The following is a 15,182-nucleotide window of genomic DNA, read 5'->3' on the forward strand; positions in this document are numbered from 1 at the left end:
TACAGGCGATATTCAGTCACACGTGGCAGCTAATATAGACAGAGTAACCGATTACATGTAAAACTGCAAAGAATTAAACTTCAGAGTTATAGAATCGTCGGCTATAATATATTGACAGTGAAATTTCGAGAAACGAGTATTGCGAGAAAAATTCTCTAAATTAAATTATTCTCTAAAGTAAATTTTATACATATTGTCCAATATTCGTAACAACATGAAAAATCCTGTGCCTCAAGCACGCGTAAACGAGAAGCGTCATCTTGTTGTAATACCTTATCACTTACGTGAATATAACCTTGTAAGGAATAATTCAAAGAGATATTGAGTAATAACGCGTATCGCATAATATGACGATTCCACGTGGAGAGCAAGCAGGAAGAAAACGATAAACTTTATATATTTGCGGAAGAAATTTATAATTAATATTGTTATCCGTTTGCCTCTCCGAGGACGACGAAAACACGACGACGAATAGAGAAGAAAAAAAAAAAAAAAGAAAAAAGAAAAAAAAAACAAGAACAACGAAGCAATTATCACAACACCGCGATGATGAACAATTTTTTGATCGTTCCCTTGTACAAGAGTATATTGTTTATACACTGCATGATATAATTAATAATAATACACGCTGCCGACGTGACCGAGGAATATAATTATACAACACACTTGAGCATGAATACACAAACGCAAACGGATATGAATTCAACGAACGGATCGAGTTACTCGCGAGCTTCGTAAAATGTTCGAAACTTCTACGGAATGCTTACCGAGAAATTCAATCCCAAATGTGACGTTTAGTTTATAATTAGCTGATTGGAGTGTCGAGATAGCGACACGGGAGAAACAATAACACGTGTGTGTGTGTGTGTGTGTGTGTGTGATATAATATTTGGGGTGTGCAAAAGTTATCGGCGTTGAAGGTAGATACAGAAATTCTTGAGATAGAAAAGGAAAGTTTTCAACAGAACCAACGTTTGGTATCGTCATCCACGTGAAAACGACGAGAAATTTTGCACACCAATAATACGTTGTACCGGGACAATCGCTTGAGACTTGAAAATCAACCGCGCATGCGCCAAATAATTCGATCTCATTGGTCGGCGAAATCTTCCCGCAGCGATGTTCTTGTCTGCGACGCAGGCGTGCCAACGTACGCAAAATGTGTACGTTTGAGTTTTCAAAGAGCATAAGCGTCGAATTCCGATCGTTCTTTGAAGAATCAACTTTCCGACCCGATAACAAATGCTTCCCAAACATTTCCGAGTCGCTGCTTCAATTATTTGAGATTCTAACCTCGAAAATTTGTGTCAACTACATCGCCGTCAGATACAGTTTGACAGCCGAAACTCGGGATGGCCAGCCTGCACGAACAGCCAATAAAACTCGCGCATGCGCGGTTGATTTTCAAGTTTCAAGATTTTTCCGGTATGCGTGTATTAGGGTGATCCTTATTTGGGGGTCGGAAAAATTTTCATTGGGAAGTGTACCAGATCTGTTCCAAACCATTAAAAAAAACCTCTGTGTAACGTTTAAGCTTCTACGTCAACTGAAACACGTATCTGAAAGCTCCGAAAGTTTGAATGTAAAATACGTGTAGTTTATGAAAGCAGTTATTTCGTTTTGTGTAACTTTGGTGTGAATTAAAGAACCGATTTTAAACTAGACAGAGTTGTTGCTTGTAATGACAGGGAACGGACTGAAAATTTCAACATTTAATATGCGGTTGATTTTCAAATTTCGCAGCAATAATCGCAGCATCGTTGTACACCTTTCGTATTATGCACCCACGGCTGACGATGACGGCATTGGTTTCACGCACAATCGAGAGGAGTTGATTAGGATACCGAGAACGAAACGACGATACTCGAGTATCGACGATGAGATGCCTGGAATGTTTTCCAGCTCGCTGCTGGTGCGTGTGTACCACACACATATATGGCGTGGTAGAGATAGGTAAGGAGAATTATCTCATACGACGTTTTCGAGTGAAAAAATGTCGGTCAATAAGCAGGAAAAACTGGTTCGACAAATCGGCAGAACGGCGTTCGTACACCGTTGGAGAAAATTTAACTAAACATAATGACTCGGCAGGTTGACTGTGTATTTGTGGGTGACAACCGATTTCAATGATTTCAAGCGATTTCAAGGGATTTTAAAGTGCCTGCTTACCAAAGGAGTTACCGATTTCACCAAGTGAATATCCCTTCGTTCTACTCCGCTCTGTAGATGCAATTTCGAGATTATGACGATGACTGGGAGTGGAAGCGTTTTATCAATGAAACGTCGTCGCGCACAACAAACATTTGATATATTTTTATACACCCAAGTGCTACCTGTGTGTAGGTTTATATCCACAAGTGTGTAAAAGTCACGCACACCAAGTCCGTTCGTAACTGGGCCGAGTCAAGTTTCACCTACCAAGATCATTCTCGGTCTTGAATGTACAAGGTAGCTGAAATTCCAACGAAGTTCAAGTTCGTAGCGTTGGTGTATAACGTAATAAAGATGCATGAAATTTCATGGGGAAATAACGCTTGTTTCGCCATTTCGAAATCGTCTCAGAAATATCGATAAGCCACGATGGATCAAAACTTAAATATGCACCGTACGTTCTCACAGTTTGCAAATTGAACTCCTTCAAAACCGTTTGCAAAATTGTGAAATAGTGTTGGCAGTGTTTTTTTATGTTAACGTTAAAGATAATCGTGCAAAGAAAATAAAGAAAACTTCAACCTTCAGCTGCAACAATAAAATATGTTCTGAAATACTGTTGTATATACGTACAAAATTTGTTCGCGAATCAAAATTCGATCAATAAAAAAAAAAGAAAAAAAAAAAATTGAAAAAAAATAAATTGTCAACAAAATACTTCGCAGAGTGCGGATTTTAGATCGATTCTACGACAGATTCGATCGTTGGACTTGATTGATTGGTTACCGACCGATGACGTCATGCCGCGTTGTCCCGCAATTTTCCTCACGCATTTCATATCACTTCACTCTTATCCTCAAGTCTGTTTTCGGCCCTCCCATCATACGGTAAACACTGAATCACCCGACAAGGTCTATTATATACGTTTATACGAACGTGTTGCGTTACTCCGACGATACAAGTAAGAGCTGCACTTGCAGCTACATCGAAAATAGCAGACGTCGCATGCCGCATGTTCACCTAGCTCAACGAAATGCGACTTATACTAGGTCAAGATGCGCAGCGTGTGCATTATTATTTCCTTCCGGCCCCTTCCGTCGGTGTGTTTCCTTTTCCGTATCTTTTTTCATCGCCTAATAATCGTCATCGTCATCGTAATCGCGACTTGCAGTCGTAAACACACACGTAACAAAAATTCCTGGACAATTTGCGTGACAAGAGCGTGAATTCCTAACGACTGCACGGTCTGTCGTCTGCAAGAGTTTAATGCGCATGCGCTACAATCTGGGATCAATTGTTTGCCAGGGTGACCAACCGTCACGAACGTAACCTCAAAAATTTTTACGATTGTCGCTGGTGCAGTCGTCTGTGTTCGACACAGACAGCTGTCAAAATTTTTCAGGTTACACAAGCCGCGGTTAACCGTCGTCTAAATTTACGACGGTTGGTCACCCTGATAAAAAATGCTCTCGGATTTTAGCGCACGCGCATTAAACCGTAGATGTCGGAAAATTCCGTAGCTGGCAATCCACACTCTGTACAATAACACATGCATAAAACTCAACATTTATACGTTCGCTCTTAAATCCAGAACTACTGAACCGATTCTATTCGATTTTATTTTCTTCTGTGGATAGCTGCAAAGTCCGGCAAGGTTTTCGACTCTGTTTCGTTACAAACAGATCGATGGTTCTGGAAATGTAACGATATTTGTGCGCCAAGCCGGAACGAGATCACAAACATTCACATGCGAACGCTGACCAAACTTTTACAGATCATAGATGAAAGTTACGCTCTCAAGAGTTTTCAAGGTCTCGATCAGCTCTGAAAAAAAAAAAAAAACTCACCGAGAACTTGTCTAATAATTTTTACACAAAAAGCATTTGAAAATATTCGCCGGCGGACCGGCTACGGACTTGTGAACCAGGTATGACACGAAGTATGGAAGATGATAATGTACGATCGTGATTATATGCGGCCGTGATGTAACTGGACATCGCACTCCTTTCATGCGTTATTCAAACGCCACGGCAACAGCGGCAAACGGGATGAGCTGATGGGTTACTGACGACAGTAAGTACTGAGACATTGCATAACAGTACTTTCTTTGCCTTCTACAAAATATCGTCGGTAGCCGGTGGCCGTCGTCATGTTTCAAGGCTCCAGGGACTCAGGGTGTCCAGCAATACCGGATTTCAAAATTCCCCTATAATTCCTGGTGCTTTTTTTAAAAAATTCCCAGATATTCTTAACAATATTTTGAGCAGCATAAATACTGAATATTAATTATTTCAAACGGTAATCTTTAAACAGGCATGTTTCAAGGCTCCCGAAACTCAGGGTGTCCAGCAATACCGGATTTCAAAATTCCCCTATAATTCCTGGTACTTTTTTTAAAAAATTCCCAGATATTCTTAACAATATTTTGAGCAGCATAAATACTGAATATTAATTATTTCAAATGGTAATCTTTAAACAGGCATGTTTCAAGGCTTCAGAAACTCAGGGTGTCCAGCAATACCGGATTTCAAAATTCCCCTGTAATTCCTGGTGCTTTTTTTAAAAAATTCCCAGATATTCTTAACAATATTTTGAGCAGCGTAAATACTGAATATTAATTATTTCAAACGGTAATCTTTAAACAGGCATGTTTCAAGGCTTCAGAAACTCAGGGTGTCCAGCAATACCGGATTTCAAAATTCCCCTATAATTCCTGGTGCTTTTTTTAAAAAATTCCCAGATATTCTTAACAATATTTTGAGCAGCGTAAATACTGAATATTAATTATTTCAAATGGTAATCTTTAAACAGGCATGTTTCAAGGCTCCAGAAACTCAGGGTGTCCAGCAATACCGGATTTCAAAATTCCCCTATAATTCCTGGTCCTTTTTTTTTTTATATAAATTTCCAGACATTCGTAACAATATTTTGAGCTGCATGGCTACTGAATATAAGTTGTTTCAAATGGTAATATTTACGTAGACACGATACTTGTAAATAATACGCGCTTCGATGAGCATAAATTTCCGAATCAGTTGGATTTCTCGAAAAAAAAGCAGGGTTTAGCATTATAGCTTATATTTATTAATATAATATAACTAGATGAGTTATTATGCCTGTAACACTTCGAAGATATGATTCTAGTATGAAACGTGTTGATTAAGGGCTTTGATTTTTAAACCTAGAAAAAAATTTTACACAAGTTTAATTTCGTGAGAAAATTCCCTGTTGATATATTGAATTCTCGTAAGTTTACAACATTTTAAAGGACATTTTCAAATCCCCAGTCGCTGGACACCCTGTAGAGTGAGTCTAGGTATGTAACGTCTGACTTCTGACTTCTGAGCGTAAAGTGAAAGAACAATGACCACAAGCTGCACGAGTCTCAGAACTTTTCGAATTCTTTCACGACGCTTACGAGCTTCGACTTAATTTTCAGCCGATCTATGAGCTACACGATTCTGTAAGCCAACGGCGGAATCAATTTTTCATTGATTTAGAAATTTTGTATATTAAATATTTTTAAGAATGTATGCTTGGAATCCAAAATAGTCAGTGAATCGGAGATTAGGAAGATAGAAAAAACTGTATTGAAAATTTCCAACAACGTTATTAACGTACTTAAAAAAATTCTATGTATATTTAAACTATTTGAGAAAAGGATTTTATAATTAGAACGTTCTTGATTATTAAACTCTGGTGTTTTTGTACCGTTTCTCATATATTTCTGGGGTCATCTTATTTATTGCGGAAATATTCAGAGATTGCATGAAAAATATTTCACAAATATTTATCTCCAGAGTGGATGAAAATAGATTTGTACGACTAAATTTGCGCGTTATAACTGTAATACAACGTATGAAATTTCATTAATGTTTTATGAATGAGTTCAAAAACAGTGGAATCGGTTTAAAAACGCCATATTTTAATAATTACGAAAGATTTTTTTTAAAAACAAATCTTCGAATTGTTGACATGTTAGCTCGCGTTAATCAAATTTGCTCAGATTCACTTCTATCACATATTAAGTATGTCATTTAATTCGTGTTCACCATTATCGATGAAAATAACACTGCTGCAGACTTTATAAACGGTTTTTTCTCTTTCCCTAACTTCTTAATCGCCGATGATAAACGATGATGATGGAAATTTCAGAGCACAAATTCGATAACATTCCGTCCACTGATTTAGAGCTAATTATTATGTAGAAAATGTGAAGATATCGAAACGAGGAAAAAGCAACAAACCATATTATCACCGCTTGGACGTTATTTATGGATACACGTAAATATCGTTCGGTATTCGGCGAAGAATTGAACATACAAACAAGCGACGCGTGTGTAAATCCTGCACGCGGATTCCTTTTTTTACATATTTTGCAAATTATCTTACCGGCCACATTTAACCCGCAGGAATTTGAAAACAAAGAAACATCAAGATTCATTTGTTTTAAACAACAAACGACAATTCGTCTGCATTAATAATTTTTACCGATCAATTTTGCGAGTCTGTTTAAAATCAATTTCAACAAATCAAAATATCAATCTTCCTAATGAAGATTAGAAATCGCTAAAAAAAATAAACAAAAAAAAAAAAACGAACAATTCGCCAAGTAAAATTTTTGGGTGAAATTTATCACAAAAACTGCGTGTTTAAAAAATATGTTTCACTGGGTTTAAACTCGCACTTAGCTCTCATTTTTTTTTTTTTTTTTTATGAGTCTGAAGTTAGCAACGTTATTGTAGCGATTCGCGATTCGGAAGACTCGTGATTTCGTAATTTTAAGAATATCTGAAACGCGGGAAAGTGCAATAAAGCAAAGATTATTTTTCCTCCTACGTTTCGTTGCGCCAACGTTACTTTCATACAACTTCAGTCTCGTCACGATGATAATCACTGAATCACGCGTTGAAACAAAAGGGAATATGTTTAGACAGAACAGAGACAAAGAGAATAAAATCCATTTCTCACACGGATGTATGTGCCTTAGATAGTTTTTTTCACAATGTGTATTCGCATATGTGTAGAAATTTTTTTTTTTTTTGTGTAGACACAACTGAATTATATTACAAACGAACTTCGTTCTTTCACAGATCGGTAAGGTATGCATGAATATCCATCGTGTGTATCCGAATTCGATGTACAAATATACGTGGAGACATATATACGTGTAAACACATATGAATGGAAACAATGAAACATTGTGAATTGAATAAATACACTGTAACAAATGTATGGATGTACGATGTATAGACACCTCAATGACTATCAGTGCGTAAATGTGGTGTACACCCCGTTTGCATACATACGTGTAGGCGCTTTATAGAAACCTCAGAGAGAGAAAGAGACAGAGAGAGAGAGAGTGAGAGAGAGCGAGAGAGCGAGAGAGATATATAGGTCACACATCTATTTTTACACAGTGACGTGTGGAGGAGAGTCAGTCTCTGACGAATGTTTGGACAATTTGCTTTTTTTCATTTCGTTACTCCATTTAATAACATATCCAGCAAAAAATATAAAAAAAAACCAGCGGACACTGCTGGTTAATTTTTATACGCATGCTACTTGTTGAGAAATAAATTATCACACCGCACACAAGTTTGCGTGAAATTTGTATGAAATTATTGTTAAACCGTTTGTACAGCTGGGTGAATTTTTCTTCAATGTATCGTGTGACCTGAATCATTGTTTCTTAGTTAATACACAATCGGAAAAAATCACACGATGGATTTTCAGCTGCGGCGCTTACCAAATTCTCATGCTTTATTTGTTTACACGGAAAATTTTCGCCGTCGCAATCTCGACTTTTCTATCATCGTGTTCCTCGATTTACGTCGATGACTCGGACCTCCAATCTCCTTATCATTTCATTCACACTGTGTAAAATAATTCTTGATTATTCATAACGCTCTACGCATTTCAAGATCCTTCAAACTGATTGCGAGTATAAGGATTATCAGTCACCGAGAGGAAAAAGCGACAGAACAAAAAACATACGTTTGTTGTATTGAAAATGAATTGTAGGAATAACGGAGCAGTTTTTATGAATTACATTTTTCGGTACATACATATTTTCTTTAAATATTCTAAATGACGATGATTGTTGGGTGTTGAAACGAAAAATCGTCGTTCCTAGATCTTCGTTCGCAATTTAGAAAAAAAAAAAAACAATGATAATTTTTCAAAAATTACCCGACTTTTGTTTTCATTGTTATTAATGTTATTTACTAACTGAATTTCAAAAAATCCTAGGGTCCAAGTAACGAATGTTTTTTTTCTGAACATGCATCGTTAAAGTAACGTTACTAACTTCAACCTCACATTTCTAATGACATGGACAGTCAGAAGTTTTTTTTTTTAGTGTCTACTGGCAGAATTTCAGGGAATCGGTGTTTTAAAATTTCGATATTCGAACGGTACATTGTATTTTTTATTGGTCAAAAAAATTTTAAAATCAATTTCGATCGAATAAGTATAATATGTTTGGACACCACGAGTGTCAATTATTAAAATGCCAAAAGCGACGAGGTTGGAGTTATAATATATATTTTGCAACTTTAGAGTGAGTTCAGACGAGTTGTGTTTTCAAAATATAAGCACGTTTTGTTTTGTCATAGCTTATTTAATTTCAGACTATCCTCAGGTTGATTTTTTTTTTTTTTTGTAAAAGTGGAACATTCGTCGTTCAAATTTCGAAGATTTACTGCGCGTTTCGTTCATATTGAATTATATACTCACTACAAACAACTCGACCAGAGTTTTCGACAAAACTTGAAATATTTTTCCAAAATCATCGATTCATTATTCTTCATCCAAGTGACGATTTTAATATCTCATTTTATCAAGCGATCGTTTTCTATTATGCAAAGAATTAATTTTAACCGAGATCGCGGCTACAGTTTCTTACAAACTTGTCAATCGAGATTATACGCTTCGGGAATTTTCAAAGTCGTTACAATTAAGTGATCCCTCTGAAGTTGACGATTCGACATTTCTAGTTGAAGCTCACAGTTTAATTTCAAATTTGCGTGTATGGAATGCACAACGTGTCATTGAAATTCGGTTAATCTACTTACTTCATTAAACATTAACCTATTGTTTGGCTATTATTTAAGAATCGTCGATGACGTTCAATGAAATCTTTAATGAAAACATTTTCATTTTTTAGATTCGTTAATTTGTCGTTTATTAAAATCGAAGTGCCGAACGAAGAAATTCAATCGCTCGTTGCAAATTACATTTCATTCATCTCGAGTTTTCACTAAAAGCCGAAAACGCATACAAAGCCCGTAACGCTAAGTATTTCGTTAGAATTTCGTAGACAGATGTAAAACTTTGAATTTCAAATTTCAGTTTCTTCGGAAATTCGGTAAAATTCACTAGCTCATTCATTTACTGTGAATCAATGCGACCACCACGTACGTTTATTGTAAGCTTCGTCTTCGCACTTTGCAGCTTATCTCTACTCGATGGGCGTGACCATAAATTAATTCATAATAAAATTACTGAAATTATTTCAACAAAAGTAACAATTGTTATCCTCCATTTTCTGTGCCAGATATCTCTAGACGCTGCGTAGTAATTCTATTCTACAGGGTGAACGATCGAGGGGGAAACAGAAAATCGATCCAAAGTCTTCGTCTGGCTGCATCAAATAGCACGGAGAATTTCCCCTTCTGGATAGTAATTTCGGTCGGTAAAGTAGAACTGGGCGACGGGTGGCCTCAAAGTTGAGAACGAGGAGGAAGAAAAAGAAAAGGAAGTGGACCGTTAATACCGGGAGTTTACTGCGCCACAGAGAAACGACGAAGAAGAATTCTCGCTCATTCGCGTTGTTGGTTAAACTGAAATCGTATTAGATTATAACACGTGCGTTGCAGCCATGCATTCGTACGTCGTGAAATGCAGCAACGTGTACATAATATTCATATATACGATGATGTTGATAGATGTTGAGTTACAAACAAAACAAGTCTGGGGCGTTCGATTTCGCAATTAAACAAGTTAAGAATATAACAGCGACTACGAATGCACGCTACAATCTCTCTATTAATGGTTATTTGTCTCATCGTTGACGTCTACGGGTCGATATTTATAATCGACGACTCGGATATTCCTTGCACGTAAATAAACAATGGGTGATACAATAACGTAACAAGGATTTTTACACCATCGTTTGAATCAACCGCCCATACCATGGTTAGAACGAAGTTGGGACGTGATAAATTTCTGAGGTTACTTGCAATATCCGACACGTCTTTTTAAAACAGGTTTCCGACATTAAACGTTACGTTATGCAATACTCAGAGACGTTTATTTACATCGTTTTTTGGTATAAGCGTGGGTGAAAAAAATTTCTACAGGATTAGACGCGCGTTACATAAATTCGGGAGATATTGGTAGCCTCCTCTTGTTGTGTTATGCTGCAGATTTCTTCTTGACCGACCGATGTTGTCCTGATTACATTTCTTCGAATTTGTTGTCAGTAGCTGATGTTGATTGGAAATCGAGTTTACATCTCGCGCATGAGCTGCTACCGAATATCACGGCCAAATTCTAATCGTAATTATAGCTTTATCTCAAACAGCTACGAAGCTCTTAATGCATCGTCAACGTTTTTATGTCAGATGGGGAACGAAAAATGAAAATGAATCAAAGCTTTAAAAAAAAACTGTGACTGAAGTGAAACAAGTTTTGAATTTAATTGAACGAATATCGGAAGAACAAACTTTATAATAACACCCTCGAATGGAAAAAAAACATTCGATTATTCCAATTTTTAAATACTTATCAGATCGTTTTGCCCAGGAACGAATCATCTAGAAACTGTGTACTAAGAATGAATTTCACGTTCGTCACAAAATCATTTATTATGCAAAATGATTATTGCAGGTTGCTGTTGATAACTTGTTAATTAATGATTAATATAATTGAAGATTGATTTCAGACAATTTTTAAAGAATCTACTCGCAAATCGTGAATCAGCCCTGACACATCAGAAACGATTTTTTCATCCAACCAAAGGAGCAACAAAGCAACATTTCCGAAAAGATAAATAACTCGAACAATCTCAATTGAATTCAGATGGATAAAATTCTGTTCAACTTTCATAAAGCTTGATATTGTCACGTTCTGCGATGCATTTTTAAACTCTGCCGAATTTGACAATTGGAAACGTAATTCACGGCGGTTCGATTCTGAAACGAACAATCGACGATCGAAGAGTAGAAAAAGAGGGGAAAAAAAAACTGACTCGCGTCATCGGTTTTTAAAACTGATTCAAAACTGCCAACGTAACAGTTTAATCGCAGCCACACTCGGAGCGGCATAAACTGCTGATAAGTGTCTGTAATCTCTCGATGGATGAATATTCGTCGGAAATGGAGAGGCGACAGCTAGCCGAGATATGAAACGAGTGGTAGCGTATAACGTGAAATTAACAAATCGAATGTCCCGCTACGCAGCGGCGGTTTTTTTCTAAGAAAAATACAACGACGAGATATAAAACGAAAGAGAGACGGAGAGTGGATATGCCACATTGGCATTCGCCGATTTATGATGAAGAATAAATAAAGCGCATGTTTACTTACGATCGGTCGTATAATATGACGGAATAATCCGCGCCCAGGTTAACCCAAACATGTTGAAGGCGTGATTTCCGTTGGAGGCAAAAATAGACGGTCGTAACCTTAAATTGTTCGGGTTGTTGATAGTCGATCTCGTAAATAGCACGGGTTCCATCACGGTCGAGTGACACTTGACGCAGCTGGTTATTCCCATTGTAATTAACCTCACAGTAACTTTGGTCGAGTGACAACACCAGGGGAAAATCTTCGGTAATACCGGCGCCAGTAACCTCAATATAGAAAAGTGAATTACCGGGCTTTGGATTTGCTACCGAAAACTCCGACGGCAACGACGATTCGTCGACTAATTTCACCGAGGCGATGCTAACCGGCTTGCCGGGCACTCCGAGCGCGTTGCCGCTCGCTAAGTGAAATACTCCGATAGTAATAAATAGAATAAAAGTTGTCCGAGCTCCCGAGTTGATAACATTTTGCGCCATCGTGCGAACACGGGTAACGAGCAGCAACTTCACCTCGGTAAGGATTAACGCATATACTTATAACCTTCGTTTCGGACGGTGCGCCTGCGTAGCTGGCCTTTACGCATCGTCCAGAAAACATCGACCTATTCCGTCTACCTATCTCTCTCTCTCTCGGCCCCTTGACGCCCGGCCACCCTTGACGCCTCTGACCGAGGATGCCGGTGGTCATTATCATCGCCGTGTTAAACCCACGTTCAAAACACGACGACTGGATCGAAACGATTGATTGCTGGACCTACTCGATAGCGATGCGATGCGAATTAACGTGTGTCTGTGTATAGTTTCAGAGTCGCAGCGATTTGAAAATCTTATTCTTATCCGGTGGAAGCCAGTTGCTGATAATCCAATCTTACCGACGGAGTTACTTCCATGGTAATGCAGCTCGCTCGGTAAGGCGCGAATTCAGGGGATATTGACGGTTAGTGTTCATGAATTTCTGCAGGTGTCCGGTGCGCGAATAATGGACCTCGATTTTTCAGTATAAATTCAGGTAAATAAATATCTCATATTTCTATACCGTCGCAGCAGCAATTTCATGTGGTAAATATGTTCTACATTATCTGCTGTGGTGGTAAGTACGGATCGGTGGCGGAAATTTATTTATCGTTAACCGATGATTTCATGAATTCATTTTTTTGCAAGTAGAGTTATTTGGTTTGCGGTTTGGTTTCTACAAACTTTAAAGAAATGAACTTATTTCAAGCATCGGATAATTTCGCTGATTCAGCGTGTGTAAGGTGAAATTTTTATTGCGGAAAATCACGCCGTTATAAAGTTATTTTTCAGCTAGTAGCTGTAAAAAATATTCGATTTCCTCACTTATTGTCTACTTCCAAGGATGGTACAGACATAAATTTCAATTTACAGCAGCTAATATATTTTACTGCTGAAGTAAGTAATGATACATTTCTTACAGTCTAGATTGTCAACACGCAGCGATTCTAAGAATCATATCTCGATGGCCAAAATAAGCTAATGCAGACTGTTGAGATCGGAAGAACATTTAAGATGACGATCGATGATCGTAGATTTTACTGACCATTTCGATCAAAGTTGCACAACATCGAACCCGAAGGGCAAACGCAGTTCAGGTCATTTCTATTTGGCCTAGAAAGTGGATGGATCCGAAATCCGAATCCGATCTGGCATCGTAATATTTCGGTGTAAGGTTGACACTGTCTCTGGGAAGCGAACTTACCGATATCTTCACGACCGGATTCACCGAAGATCAAGCCTCTCAATCCTCCGATGAACTCAAATTTTCAGATCGAAAAATATGTTCTTTCTCACTGTAATGTGAAAATCAATTCTATTCTAAGTGACGGAGAATTGAATTATTTCATCACCTACAGAGCCATTCGTTTTGATGAAAAAAAAAAAAAAAAATGTCGTAATCGAAGGCAAGATCCTCGAAGAATTTTCCGCGGGTATCACAATTCTCCCTGCTAATGCGAAAGAAGTGATAAAAACTAGCGAAGAAAAATCAGCTACATTTGGATAAAATGTTATTTTTCAATATTTGCAAATGTGTGCGTAACTTTGAGAATATTTGTTGGATCGACATGAAATTTTCTGTCTACATAGGTACTTGAATATATATTATTAGAATTTATTGACATTTATGTTAATTAATTAACGAGTAAGCATTACGCATATTTTACAAGGTACGATGAACATAGCACGGATTCCTTTATTCTTTTCTTTATCGATGTATAAAACACGAGCCGCATTAAAGTTTAAAATTCATTCGTTCATCCGGTTCATCATTCATTCATTCCATGTGTTAATTCTTGAAAATGATATATATTGTTAAAATTGTAAATAATTGTCTTTTCATCGATGCACTTGACTCTTGGATTTCACTGAGTTTATTTTGTTTCTTTCTTTTAAATCGTCTCTTTTCAATTTTTACGTGGTTTTTGGAGTTTTTGCTTTTTAGTTTCGAAATGTCTATCTCGATGGTAACTTTGCTTTAACAACACATTAGTCGATCTTCGATATCTGATGTGCGATTACCGAGACGGGAACCTCCGTACCTCGTTCCTCCAAGAAAGTCGTTGTTCAAGAGAGCCGTTTCTTCTGAATATAGTCGAAATTGATGAAGAAACACACCACGTGTCCCCACTCCATGGATCAGATTCTGATCACCTCTCGTTGTGTCCATTTAGCGGGTATATTCGAATCATTCAAATATGTACATTGCGAAAATCCAATTAAAAAAAAAAATCCATTTTTGAGAAATCCTAATTGCGTATAAGCCCTTCGAACGAAAATCACAAAGTTATAAAAGAAATAAAAACCGTCGTTTTTCGTTGGTCACAGTATGTCAATCGCGAAATGACGTTCTGCGTAATTATGATTAGAAGTTAGGAAAGATTATTGGGAATTGATGATACTGCAAATCCAAATTTAACGGAATCTGGTTTACTTTTAATATATTTTCAATAATTTCTTACGCACTGCAGTATTTAAAATTCATCCGTCATTCGTCAAGTCAACTTTCGCTGAAATATTTATAACTATTTTACACAAACATGTAACTGTAGAATAAATTTTTTTCTGATCAACTTTTAAAATAAACAAAATGCCTAGAAGTGTTACTTATACATGTATTATGTATTACGCGATATAAAGGTAAGACAAAAATTCATTGTCTCAACTGAATCGTTGATTATGTCAAAAACTATAATAGTATCCATAAATCTAATAGTCATGCCGAAGCAAGTTGAAAGAATAATTGTTAATGAGACAAAACAGCACACAAAACTGCTTGGTACAAATCCGAATTTTACTTAAATTATATACACCGATATTTGAACAATGCTTTGTGATACTTAAAGTCCCAAAATGTCGCTAGTTGTTCTGATCTTAAAGTCGGAATCTGAAGTCGAAGAATGATGAATCTAAATTCTAGGGTTAATTA

General features: G+C 37.1%; 1 protein-coding gene and 1 long non-coding RNA gene across 6 annotated transcripts in view; one reads left to right on the plus strand and one right to left on the minus strand.

Moving 5' to 3' along the window:
• LOC124300833 (unextended protein) overlaps window positions 1–12,250 on the minus strand; it is a 50,682-nt gene extending 38,432 nt beyond the window's left edge. For 3 of the 4 annotated variants that reach the window (XM_046755248.1, XM_046755249.1, XM_046755247.1), the window contains exon 1: window positions 11,742–12,249. In XM_046755248.1, coding sequence (XP_046611204.1) covers window positions 11,742–12,217 — 476 coding nt within the window. In that variant the 5' untranslated portion in view covers window positions 12,218–12,249. Of the gene's footprint in view, window positions 1–11,741 lie in introns of all 4 variants that reach the window. The other variant, XM_046755250.1, reaches the window with a different exon arrangement.
• LOC124300844 (uncharacterized) lies at window positions 12,181–14,775 on the plus strand. Of its 2 annotated transcripts, none has more exons than XR_006907343.1 (3): window positions 12,181–12,254; window positions 12,541–12,749; window positions 13,176–14,775. It is a non-coding gene; the product is annotated as an uncharacterized LOC124300844 (long non-coding RNA). The 2 variants fall into 2 exon arrangements; XR_006907342.1 differs by having other exon boundaries at window positions 12,541–12,648.
• Window positions 14,776–15,182: the final 407 nt, after the last annotated feature.

The sequence above is a fragment of the Neodiprion virginianus genome, chromosome 3, assembly GCF_021901495.1.
Source record: "Neodiprion virginianus isolate iyNeoVirg1 chromosome 3, iyNeoVirg1.1, whole genome shotgun sequence".
NCBI lineage: Eukaryota > Metazoa > Arthropoda > Insecta > Hymenoptera > Diprionidae > Neodiprion > Neodiprion virginianus.